At 32.4% G+C, this 13342-nt stretch overlaps 2 protein-coding genes across 2 annotated transcripts in view; both read left to right on the top strand.

Moving 5' to 3' along the window:
• LOC113397838 (uncharacterized) overlaps nucleotides 1–13342 on the top strand; it is a 614853-nt gene that overhangs the window by 560677 nt on the left and 40834 nt on the right. The window lies entirely within an intron of this gene.
• On the top strand, nucleotides 1065–6600 carry LOC135193614 (putative inorganic phosphate cotransporter). Its single transcript, XM_064216799.1, has 10 exons — nucleotides 1065–1258; nucleotides 2171–2433; nucleotides 2679–2864; nucleotides 3418–3556; nucleotides 3769–3992; nucleotides 4580–4729; nucleotides 5431–5563; nucleotides 5667–5788; nucleotides 6070–6189; nucleotides 6377–6600. The coding sequence occupies exons 1-10, from the start codon at nucleotides 1192–1194 to the stop codon at nucleotides 6581–6583; spliced, it is 1611 nt and encodes a 536-aa protein (XP_064072869.1). The 5' UTR covers nucleotides 1065–1191; the 3' UTR covers nucleotides 6584–6600.

The raw sequence follows: 13342 nt of genomic DNA, 5'->3' as shown, positions 1-13342 counted from the left end.
AAAAATCATCTGTGGAAACAAATAAAATCAACCCAACACAATGGAAAATTAAATAGCCTTTATTTTCCTGAACCATTTTTATTTATTTATTTTATTTATTTGTCCAATCTAAGCCTACTTGCTCTGATAGCCTTAACTCATCAAATCATCTGGCGAGATGATTCGAGCCATATCTTAAATATCCAAGTTTACGTGGCTCAGGAGAGAGATGAGGGACAGACGGATCTCAGATTTCCAAGCGGTTTATCACTGTTCTTGAAGAACCTTACTCCTGTTTCACTCTACCAGTTTTGACTTGTTTAATAACGGAACTAAAAAGGTCAGCTGCCTCTGTTTCCAAAACTGCAAATAAATTAAATAAATTTATTATAATTATGATCTAGTAGATATTCATTTTGACTATTTAAAAATAAATCATTCATTCAGCTCAGATTTGCTTGCAGTTTGGTTCGAAAGAAAAAAAACATAATTCATAAATCCTTTAAATTCACTGTGACACGTTCTCTCTCGATCGTTGATGAAACCTCGATATTATGAGCGGATGGTCTCCTTGATGGACTTGCCCATAATTACTTGGTGGTAGGACTTTTACTTGGTTATTGGGGTTTACTTGGTTTAGCACCAAGTAGGCTTTGAGCAAGCCTGATTGAGTAGATATTACCCAAGGCCCGAAACTAAGTAATAGTATTTTTGTGTTTTCTTTTGAATGGTAAATAAGCCAATGAAACTCCACACACGAGTAACATAACAAGAATGTAATGGTTAATATTTCTCACAGAGCTAATGTGCTACCTCATATAAAAACATGTTTTCATCAAAATTTAACGCGACTGAAACCACGAAACAGAGCTAGTTACTTAACAAATTGAAAGGCTAACATTCATTTATTTATGAGTCAATCTTCACCTATTTTAGATAATCAAACAAAGAGAAACAGTCAGTCAATAAACCACCACCTAAAATACTTTAGGTTTTTAAATACTAAACAAACCACCTATTGATACAGTTATGTCAACAAAAAATACGATAAACGATAGCAAAGTATTTATTTATGATAACAGTGCTATGTATTAAAAGGATGCTGCTGTACCAGTAGACAAGGAAATAAGTAATGATACTCATAATTAATTTCTTAAATGTAATTACTAAAGAAAATTCGAATAATACTACGACAATATTGATAACGAAATAATGAAAGTTAAGGATAATGAAACAAGTTTACAAATTAAAGTTGTTGATGGTGACAGTGACTTCAAAGGTATTTAAACGTTTGATGTGATTTACAATTTGAAAGTGTTTGAATGTTAAATTGCTACCGCTAGTTTCCGAAACGTTTATCAAAGTCAATTAACTTTTGAAATTTTTATTTATTCTAAATTATTATTCGGTAATATCAGTTGATGACGTCATATACCACCAATGAGTTTAAATTAAACTTACATTTGTTACTCGTAACCAGCCTTTCAGTAAATGGAGGTAAGCTAGGCATAATTGGTGTTTATATATCTTTAAAGGGATTGATTTTAAGGATTACTCGGTTGTCATGACATGAATCGTCATTTTATATTGATAAATAATTGTTATCATTTTGATAGCAATTTTATTTCAAACTGATGCTTACGTAACTAGTTATCTCAAAAAAGCATTTAATATAAATATATTTGAATATGGATCGTGAAAACTTTGTCTTTGCAACCGCCTTAAAATCAATATAATTTCATTTTACGATAAATATACCTTTGTATCGTATGCATTGTAAGAAGTTTTGTTATACTGGTGTACTTTAAAACTGCAATTGATTCCGTGGCTTGCTTAGTTAAAAATATTTGTATTGGTTATATTGAAATGTCTATTTACCGAATAAATTAATACATTTTAACAAAATTATTTATAGAGATTGCTTTCCTGATATCGTTAGAGCAATCAAATAACTATTTTGTTAGTTCTACTATAAGATGCTTACTATTTTTTTTTTACTAAATTATGTGATGCCATTTGTAAATCACAATGAAACTTGCACGTATCGAGGGCTATTATTCCAATGCATGGTACCGTCAGTATTATCATAGCTAGTAAAATAAGTTCCAAATTTTTTTCCTTCGTAGGGAAGAGGTCCTGCTTAATTACAGACTCCTTTTGTACTTCACTTTCATTTACGTTTTTGCTTTAGTTTCAGGATGGGGTTACAGGCATCAACAATGCTTAATTTTATTCTTTTGTTTAACAACTGCATACAGTATGAGAGCGTGTATGGGCGTGGCTTTGGTGGCCATGGTGAATCCAAATATAAATGCAGAGTCACTTGTAACAAATCATTCGTTATTAGAAATGAATAGGAATGAAAGTAGTTTAAGTCCTCTAGATAAAAATTATCCTTCAATGGAAGAAGTTAAAGCTGGTGGATTTCTTCATTCACTTCTCTTGATACCGCCTGTAAGTATTATTATAATTTGCAAAGAAAAGTTATCTAATCATGTTTAAATAATCACCTTTTAAATACAAATCACATACATTTTTTTTTTTAATAAATTTACAGTTAGATATTCAACCTTGTCAGAAAAACATTTATAATGCGCTTCTGACATTAGATCTTTATCTTAGCATCAACTCGTATCTACAATATTATCGCTGTGCGTCTTTTGAAATTATAGTTTATTTTAAGAATGGGTTTGTTTCAGTATCCTAAATTTGATTGGAATAAAAAGACACAGGACTTCATACTATCTTCCTTCTTTTTGGGTTACATGCTGCTCCAAATTCCTGCTGGACAGTTAGCTCATTTTTTTGGAGCTAGATATTTACTTACTGGCGCTCTCTTAATTAACTGTGTAATGTCTTTCTGTTTACCTTGGGCTTCATTTTACGTAAGTATTGCTTGAAAAAATTAGTATAAAATTTATAGTCCATTATTTTAGCTAAGTACTTTGAGGGAGGCTGTTTGTTTGGTTTTAAATGGACTTTTATAATGATCTTAAGTATTAAATTTTATGTTTATTTTTAAAAGCATTTTTTGGGTTTTTTATCTGTACCCTAATAAATAAATTTAACCATAATCCTTCTTTCTATACTTTTCTTATTATTATTATTTTACAAATTGGTTACTGTGTTCTTCATAATTTAGATACATATAAATTATGTATATAAGGTATTTTATGTGGGATCTGCCTTATTAGAATTCTACTTACACTTCTCTCAAGTTGTAGCGTCAGACCCAGGCCTCGGTTCAAAAGACAAAGGGTGAAACTTTGTATCGAATAACTTAGACAATAATTAGCAGAGTAAAGTCAAAAAATAGAGGTTAACACTTGATACTTGTTGGCGATGGGCTAAGTGACAAAATTTTGTTAATTATCCAAAATGTTGCGACAATTTAGTAATTGCTGGTAAAGATAGAAATATAAATATTTTAAATTGTAGGGCGGATGGATATTGACATCAATATTCAGAATAATCCAAGGCTTGAGTCAAGCCTGTGTTATACCAGGGATGCATACGATGTTCGGAAAATGGACTACATTAGAAGAAAGAGGGCGACTAGCTGGATTAGCGTATGGAGGTACAATATCTTAATAACTAATTTGTAAGATAAAAATTTGTAAAATAAAAATTTTAGCAATTTAAAAGGTATGGGTATATTCTCTGAAATCTACTTACTAGTTACTTTTTGAACCGGTAGTAGGTTTCGTGACTCTAGTGAGATGCTTTAATATTGACATCACTATTGTGCCTTGACTTTAAAATTATTATTCTGTAAAAATTTTACTTCAGGTCAAGCTCTCGGTACTGTATTAGGACTACCGATAACAGGATTCATTGCTTCATCGCCATTGGGCTGGCCAGGAATTTTTCGGTTCTATGGAATCCTCTCAGGAATATTTGGTGGTGTAATTTGGGCCCTAGGAGCTAACAGCCCTGCGGAACACCCTAAAATATCTATGGCTGAACGGAAATATATTGAAGAGAGTATAGGGCATACCGGAATGAATAAAAAGGTTGGAGTGCTTGATCTGTAACTACTTTAATAAGTAACAATTATAGAAAGACAAATTAAATTTAAACTAAAAAATTGAGGTGAAATTTAAAAATTTTATACAAAGTTCTATTATAGTATTATTTGAATGTATTTTTTATAGAAATGGATTGCATTTTTTGCAATTAATCAGCATTTCCATCATCCCGTTCTAAACCAAAATTCTCAATTCAATCCTTAGTTCAATAGCTTTTAGTTGTGCCGACTGAGCATATATTATTTTGTCAATGTCACGTAGAGAAGACACGGTTGAGATTGATCGGCACGGTTGAGATGACAACACTTAGTAAAGCTTAAGGTGACGATTGTCACATTGATTTTGATTTGACTTAGAGAACTTTTCGTAAGTATCAACAACAATACTCAGGATTATTGTGTTTCTATTAGAAGGGACAGGTGACTTAAAATCGTGGTTCCAAGTTTTGTAGCGCATAGAAATTTTAAGAAATAGTAAAATAATATTTCTTAAGGTGCCAATTGTGATAACTTAAATAAAAAAATATTTACGAGCAGTAAATAATCGTTTTTAATGATAATTTATTATTTTAGAAACTTAAAGTACCGTGGGGTTCTATTCTTCGATCTCGAGGATTGTATGCGATAGTAATTGCACACGTAGGTCAAACCTGGGGTCAACTTACTCTGTATTCCGAAGTTCCAGCCTACATGGATAAAGTTATGGGAGTGAACATAAAAGCTGTAAGTAAAAAATATTATATTATTACCATATACACCGGCAACAGTCAAGTCATGTCATTAACGCAATATCGTTGATATTTTTTTAATTTACAGAATGAGTAAATTTTGGTATATTTGTTCGTATAATCAGTTGGCAAATAAATAATACCAAATGTAGTCAATTTTTTTTATTGAATACAAAATTCGTTACCATTTCGAGAAGCCATATCATTTTTATTGAGGGTATATTTATATATATATTATTTTATGGCATTGGTTGGCGGACTTACAATCAGGTGGCCCATATGCTCGCATATGGGCCACCTGATGGTAAGTGGTCACCAGCGCCCATAGACAAAGGTGCTGTAAGAAAAATTAACCGTTCCTTACATCACCTATGCGCCACCAACCTTGGGAACTAAGATGTTATGTCCCTTGTGCCTGTGATATAGCCAAATAACTTCAACGAATTTATTTGTAGGTAATTCTAGCTTGATTTTCTAAACTTTAAGGGTAAATAAACTATATTGTAGTACTTATTCAACGTGGTTCCGGTAGAATAGAATAAAGCCTAATTTCAACCCGTGGTGGTCGTAAGAGTTAAGAGGGAATTATCAAGCATACCCATCAAAATTAACTCAGGGCCATATAAATGATAGTAATCATTGTACATGTTATGAAAATATTATATTTCGAGACTTCAAAATAAATATTATTTCCAGAATGGTGTATTGACAGCTCTTCCATTCCTCGTGATGTGGTTTTCAAATTTCTTCTTCAGTTGGTTTACTGACATGCTCATTGTGAAGAAAATTCTTAGCGTTAGGAACACTAGAAAATTAGCCAATACATTAGGTAATTAACTTTAAAAATTTCTATAAACATACTTTTATATTTTTTAATTCAGCAGTTAAAAATTCAATAATTTTTATTCAACTTTATATGTTTATTATTTCAGGAAGCATTCCGGCTGCGATAGGACTTATTGCTTTGGCATATGCTCCTAAGAACATTTACGTGGTGGAAATTATATTAATAGTTATCTGTGCTTTTAAAATTTCATGTCACGTCGGTTTCCAAGTAAGTTAAAAATAAATAAATTGAACTAGATAGTCTGCCTATACTAATAAACGTGCAAGATTTCAGGCTAATTATTATACGCAATTTGGTATTCGAATGAATCATTAAAAATTAATGAAACTTGGAAAAGCGTGAAATATAATTAATACAGTTTTTTTAACTTTAAACGAATAACTTTACAGATTGTTCGTAATGTTAAATTCCTAGCGTTAGTTATTTAGGCAAAGTAAGTTTGAGGTATGAAAATATATTTTGCGTTGGTTAATTAGTTTTTTTTCTAGATCAATCATATCGATATATCAAGTAATTTCTCTGGAACTATGATGAGCATCAGTAACTTCGTGTCCAACTCTTTCGGTGCCCTAGCACCCGTTGTGGCTGGTTTTATCCTAACAGACGTGGTAAGAGGCTTTCGAAACTGTGACGTAGTCAAAACATTTACCATTTTTTCTAGAAACAGTAATCTCCGATGTTTTCAACTCCGTGTTAAATGTTTTTTGGTTATTTTATAAAAACTTATTTTTTTATTGAAGCTCTGAACAAACTCGGTGACAGAAACTTTCTAGCTTTAATCAACGTTATTTTCAGACTAACGCAATCCTGTGGCGAAAAGTATTCTTCGTATCAGCTGGTCTATACTTCTTTACTAATCTAATGTATGTGATACTTTGTACTGCTGAGAAGGCTGAATGGGATAATCCTCCAGAAGACGATAAAGATGTTGAAGACTTGAAAGAAATGGAACCCATGGTTACCGAAAAGAATACTAATGTTACAAACGGGCAAAAAAATTAATAATAAAATTGAATAAAATAAGCTTTTTTAATAAAAATGTTATAACCTATAAGTTGTTTAATTAAAACATTTTGTTTTTAAGATCTATAAAGGCAAACGTTATTTGAATTGTTTTGATAGTATTTAATCGAACTAAATTTAATTATATATAAATATCTACACTGAGCAAATAATGACGGAAATCTTGAAAATTCGATAAATATGAAATATATATCAAATGTCTCAAGTGCAAACAAGTCATAAAGACTTCATCATTTTAATGATTCATATAAATGTTAAATCTTAAATAATAACCCCATAAAACCCAATCGCATGAAATGATAATGGTCTTACTGTAAGATTTTATACTAAACAGCAAAAATCGACGTTGTTTTGCACATACAATGTAGCTCATATATCAAAAGTTTTTTGGAATTCGAGCTCCAGTAGACATTATTCACGATTCTCGCCATGGCCAAGCTAAAGTAAGATCCAATATCTACGAAATTGGATTTGAGAAAAAAAAACTGCGAAAAAGTTCTATACGTTATATTTAGGAGTAAGAATTTCATCACTTCTTTTGTTTTGTTTAATTTCACGTTAATGTGACTTTATTTACATGAAAGTAAACAATTAAACAAATGTCTTATTAAAGAAGGATTTTAAAAGCAAATGATGCCACTAAATTAACTTTTAAAGCTAGCATCGCTTAAGGCTGTAGAATATCAAAGCAGGCGATACTAACTGTGATGATTTAGGGCCTGACTTGATTTTATAAATGAGCTGACATATGGTTCGATTAATATTTGTGATTTACAAAGTATGTTCTAGTGTCTTCGCTAGCATTACTGTGATATATTATATTTTTAATAGATATAGTGTTCAAATGCCTATTTGATATAAAATCCTCATAATTATCTGTATATACGTGAATACAAAATTTCGTTCTTCTTTTTTAATAACATTCTGCGCTCGAAGGATCTAGTTGAGAGTGTGCATAGTTAAAATTTATATAGAGAAAAAGTTTCGAAACATTACATGGCTTTGCATGATATTGTGTCACAAATACATGGTAAGTAGAACGAAATAAAATAAAATATTCATTGCCTATATTTATACTGCCAACATCACACATCATGTTAAACTTAGAAATCAAAAACTCGTTTTCTGACATTTCATTAAACAGAACCGCACAATAAACGGTAAATAAATAAAGGTACGTTTGTGAGCAAACTTTTAGTATACAATTTATTATTGTATGTATATTTGAAAAAAAAAATACTTCGTGGTAGGACTTTGTGCAAGCCCGTCTGGGTAGGTACCACCCACTCATCAGATATTCTACCGCCAAACAGCAGTACCTAGTATTGTTGTGTTCCGGTTTGAAGGTTGAGTGAGCCAGTGTAACTACAGGCACAGGGGACATAATATCTTAGTTCCCGAGGTTGGTGGCGCATTGGTGATGTAAGGAATGGTTAATATTTTTTACAGCGCCATTGTCTATGGGTGGTAGTGACCACTTACCATTAGGTGACCTATTTGCTCGTCCGCCTACCGATATCATAAAAAAAAAGAGTTTCTTCAGGTATTGTTAGCTTTTTTCTTAGCAACAAGTTGACCTCTAGACGGCTCATTTTTTGGCGGCGTTCCCGTAGTAACTCAAAATAAGTACTTGGTGGAGCTTTGTGCAAAGCTTAGCGCTAAGTAGCAATAATTTGTATAGTCGTGTTCCGGATACAAGAGACAAAACATCTCAGTTCCCAAAGTTGGTGGTGTAAGGTGAAGTAAGGTATGATTAAAATTTCTTACGGCGCTAGTGTCTATGTGCAGTGGTTACTATTTGCCATCAGAGCCGTTTACCCGTGCACCTAAGTATGTTATAAAAAGTAAATAAAAACACTCTTTCGTAAAAAAAAATTATTACCTATTAGATATTTTATTAACACACAAAAAATTCAAATTACAAAACTTTCGTTCATTAAATAATTATCTTGGAGATGAAGAAGATTAACGGTCGAGTTAAAAGGTCAGTAAAATATAGAAAACGATAAATTGTTTCGGACAACGGAATTTCATTAAAAGGTTAAAAGCCACCTCGGAAATTTTGCGGCGCCCATAACATGGGTTATGGGTTTTTAGACCACGCTTATATAATGTATTTTTAAGAAGACTAAGTAGATCATCTTGGTTTGTTTGACAGCACTGTGGTAGCCCATAACTGTGGTAATATTTTATGATACAAATATTTGAAATAACATAAACAAACTGGCTGCTTCTACGTCAACTATGAGTGGAAAAAATTTCAGGGCAAATTTTACTCCGTTCAAAGGATTTAGGTTAACCGTTTTAAGATTATGTTTTTGTTACATACAAAATTATTTACATGGCAAGTGCCATTTCACTCTGAAATATTTTCTACAAAATAAATTCGCTTTTAAATATCATCAGGTGATATTTTTTAAAACTACAATATCGTCAATTTTGTCAAGATGACCCTCAAAAGATGCTCAAATGCGCAAGTGTGCACTCCACAAGCAAAGGCAATATCATAATCAGTCTAAGAAATATAAAAAAAAATCTGACTCAAGACGGCTTTAAGAGTGGCTACTACATTTGACCTATACTGCAGTAGCTTATTAAGGCTATGGTTTATATAATAATAATTGTCAATTTTGGTTATATATATTTCTTTTAAAAGTTATATCAATAAATATACAGCAAATGTCCCATTCTTAGGCAATGACGTGGAGTCTTAGTCTGAATATGTAGAGTGTTGAATCAAAGCTGCTCCAATGAGGCAGAACTTTGTCCGATACCTGTAGGTTTTCTCAGGATGTATGATAAATCATAACCGTCAGGTAAATGTCTTGGTTCAAGTTATATGACATTTTCTTTTGTAACATAAATAATGGGTGTTTGACGATAGTTCAATCATCAATATACATTCGAATGTATATTTCTGTTTAATATTCAATGGCGACCTTAATGACAGTTCTTCCTAACTTTGATCCAAAATGAGTCGTCATAGCTTATAAAACTTTTAAAATAATGTGAGAGTACCGTACAACGATAAATCATTTTAATTATTTATGTATATTAGAAAGGTGGCGAAATTACTGATGGGTAGTAATCACTACCTCCTTAGAGATTGATGCTGTAGTAAGTATTGCTATTTAGCTATACTGGTGTGTGCACTCTTTCCCGGCTCGCAATCCGTTGAGATAGACCAATAAAGCCGACAATGGTACAAATGTCTATGGGCAGTGTTAGTCATTTTCCATCAGATGAACTGCCTACTCGTTTGCTAACTATACTACAAGAAAAAAAGGAATAGATAACGCGCTTACATACTCTTCGAAATAAGTATCGTTTTCAATGTCATATGGTGGGACAGCAAATCTAACACGATCAAAAGATATCAGGTCAGGAGACTTTATGCTTCTTCGAAGGTACACTCAGTACACAGTCTATTGCTGGACTCCAGATAATTCTTCAACAGAGGACCGAACTAACTTTTATTAACCTGTCTCGCTGTTATAATTTTTGAAGGAGGCAGGTCAGACTAATTTCACAGGTCTATTAACTATTATAATTCCATAAATTGTTTACAACAAAGATCTCTTGACTCGAATGACATCGATAGGGGACTTAGTTGTAGACTTAAGGTGACTGATTATTTAAATGTCTTTGCTTTAAGAAAACTTATTATTATCAAAAAAATATATATATCGTTTTAATTTCCAAGCCAACTGAGTATTATTATAATTATAAAGAGGCCCTGGATTTGCAACTTATCACAATTCTAAATTTAAATAGCCAGAATAACTATGCCGAATTATTGTTAAATATAGCTTTGAAATATTGTTATAAAGCTCAACTACGTTTTTATTGGGATTTAGTATTATGTTAAGTATGTCTAGGAAATAGTGTAATTAATCTATTTTGCTACGGTTATTTTCTGCATAAATTATATCAAGCAGTTGCATTTCAATGTCTTCGTTAACGTCTTCTTTACTTTAATCTCAATCTCTGTATAAAATATCCAAAAATATAACATTTTTACGTGATCATATTATAACTATCCTTTTTAAGTACGTAAACGAATACCCGAAGAACAGGTAAAATACGAGTACTTACTATCATATTCCAAAGGTGCGTGCATTAGTTCCCATCAAATTTTCTGTTAGATATGATATAACTGATCTGTTGCAGTGGCCATCAAAATATGACACTTAACAAGATGTCGATATTCATTCAAATTTTGTCCACGTGCCGAAAAATCCTTATCGCATTCTAATTGACGCGATAAGTTAAATACTTGACAATGATTTTAGCAAGCCATCTTAAAAGAGGTTTTATAGTTAATAGTTAGAATTTGCTTTAATTTGTTTATATTATACAAGTAATTCTGTCAAGGTTCTGTCAAGGTAAAGTGACTCACAATGACTTTAACACAGAGTTTATTTTCTAGAAATACAATTCTATCGAGTACAATATAGTGTTCTATTACATATAACTACTGTGCTACCTGCTGTCCTACTGCTGGGCTAAAACCTTATCTTCATTTGAGAGTTTGGAACTTATTACAATATGCTGGTAGGGGGAAAGACATTCGGATTTTGACCAATGCAGATTTCCTCAGGATATTTTTCTTTACCACTAAGCACGAGATTAATTAAACTCGTATTAATAGTCAAGAATTACGTCTTCTATATTGGCTACTGGCTGGGTTAAATAATAATATTGGAATTTCATTAACTTATTACTACATCTGCGGTATGTCTCGTCACATAGCTAATTATCTTAAAGTAATCGAAGCACAGTTGAATGTGTACGTGTTTAATTTAGTGTTACAAATTGTCAGTGTGATGTCGTTTTATTGTAAGAAGAATAGACACCACCAGCGCGTCGGAGCGAAACGCGAACGACACCAACTATGTTTATACTGAGGTCATATTATATACAATATTATTGATCAATAATATTATTGGACTTAGCTGTGCAAGTTCGACGAGGCTTGGAAATGAAGGCATGTGATTAAAACACGCGAACCTTAACCGAAGTTTGCTGCTTCAAGCCTGAGCGAGCACCATTGTTTCCATGTGTTTGATTAAAGTTCATATTTCATCTATTATTATATTTGTGAAAAAAAACATCCTGAGTCTTCACGATGTTGTCCACATGTTTCGGATTTATTAGTGAAATTCTTTCTAGAATAAATACTAAGTATTCTCTTCAAGAGACGAGGAGTATGCAATTGAGACATCCTCGAGGTAAGTATCCGCTTGACGTTTTTAAGGAGATTTATAAGCCTAAATTAAAAGCAAGAAAACTCAGCGCATTATGACCGGGTTTGACCCGCATCTTCGGTTAAAATATACATTTTCTATCTATCGACTAAATAACATAATCATTTCTTATAAAATAATTTGTACTTAGTCCAGAGTTGAAATGTGGAAAATAGGATATTTTATAAAGTAAGCAACTTTTAGGCAAGAAATGGAAGGCAGACTCGTCTTAACCCAGGGTGCAGCAAAAAATCCAGGCCCCGCATGTTAAGGGATGCCTTGCCGACAATGTTCCAGTATAGGATCATCGGTGAGGCGCCCCAAAATGTTTCTTGAAAACTGGGAAGAGGGGAGATCGCCATAACACTGCTTGCAATCAGGCACATGGTGTGCTTAAGACAGATCAGACGGAACCTTTACCTTAATCTGTACCTTTTCAACAGATAAAAACGTTTTTATTTGTTACTCGGTCATTTATTCATAATTGTTTCGTTCACTCATTCGATCCTTTAAACGATAATGTCATGCAAATTCAAGGTCAAATTACCTTTTGTCCTTAAATGCCTTCGCAATAAATATATCAATTGCGTTTAAGTTTTTATCTAATGTTTGATAAAAAGCATTTATTAAAATATATATCCATCTATTTATATATGTATGTATATTATTTACAACGCGCCCTTGCACGGGTGTAATTTATTAATATAGAAAATGAGAGAACTTCCCTATATATATATATATATATATATATATATATATTATATATTTTTAAATATCTTAATTCATATTTACTTATAACTAATCGGCATAATGAGCTGAGATGGCCCAGTGGTAGAACGCGTGCAACCCGATGATTGCGGGTTCAAATCCAGGCAAGAGCCACTGCATTTTCATGGGCTTAATTTGAGTTTATAATTCATCTCATGCTCGGTGGTGAAGGAAAACATCGTGAGAAAACCTGCATGTATCTAATTTCAATGAAATTCAGCCACATATGTATCCCCTGACTCACGTTGGAGCAGCGTGGGGGAATATGCTTCTCAAAGGAAGAGGAGGCCTTAACCCAGCAGTGGGAAATTTACAGGCTCTTAATGTTGTAATTTAGTTGTAAAAATCGGCATAAAAAAGTAGCCGATGTCTTTTCTCGGGTTAAAGCTTGTTTTATACCAAATATCATCAAATTCGGTTCAGTGGCTTCGCCGTGAAAAACAGACAGACAGAGTTACTTGCAAATTCATAATATTAGTATAGATATATTTTTTGTGAAACATTAATCAAATTGTGCCCACGGCTTATAGATTTGGATTTGGGCAATATTAACTGCCACAGTCAAAGTATTACTATTGCAGTCAGTTCGGTCTAACTCGGTTCGGATTTTTTCGTTACACACAACTTGGAAACGTTGATAATAATATCTTCTGACGTATTCATTCGAATGTTTTTTTTATAAAAGGGGGATTTTTACTTACATTAAACAGCCAAGATACTGACG

Source organism: Vanessa tameamea, chromosome 13 (assembly GCF_037043105.1).
Source record: "Vanessa tameamea isolate UH-Manoa-2023 chromosome 13, ilVanTame1 primary haplotype, whole genome shotgun sequence".
Taxonomy (NCBI): domain Eukaryota; kingdom Metazoa; phylum Arthropoda; class Insecta; order Lepidoptera; family Nymphalidae; genus Vanessa; species Vanessa tameamea.
This window is presented reverse-complemented; position numbering and strand designations above follow the sequence as displayed.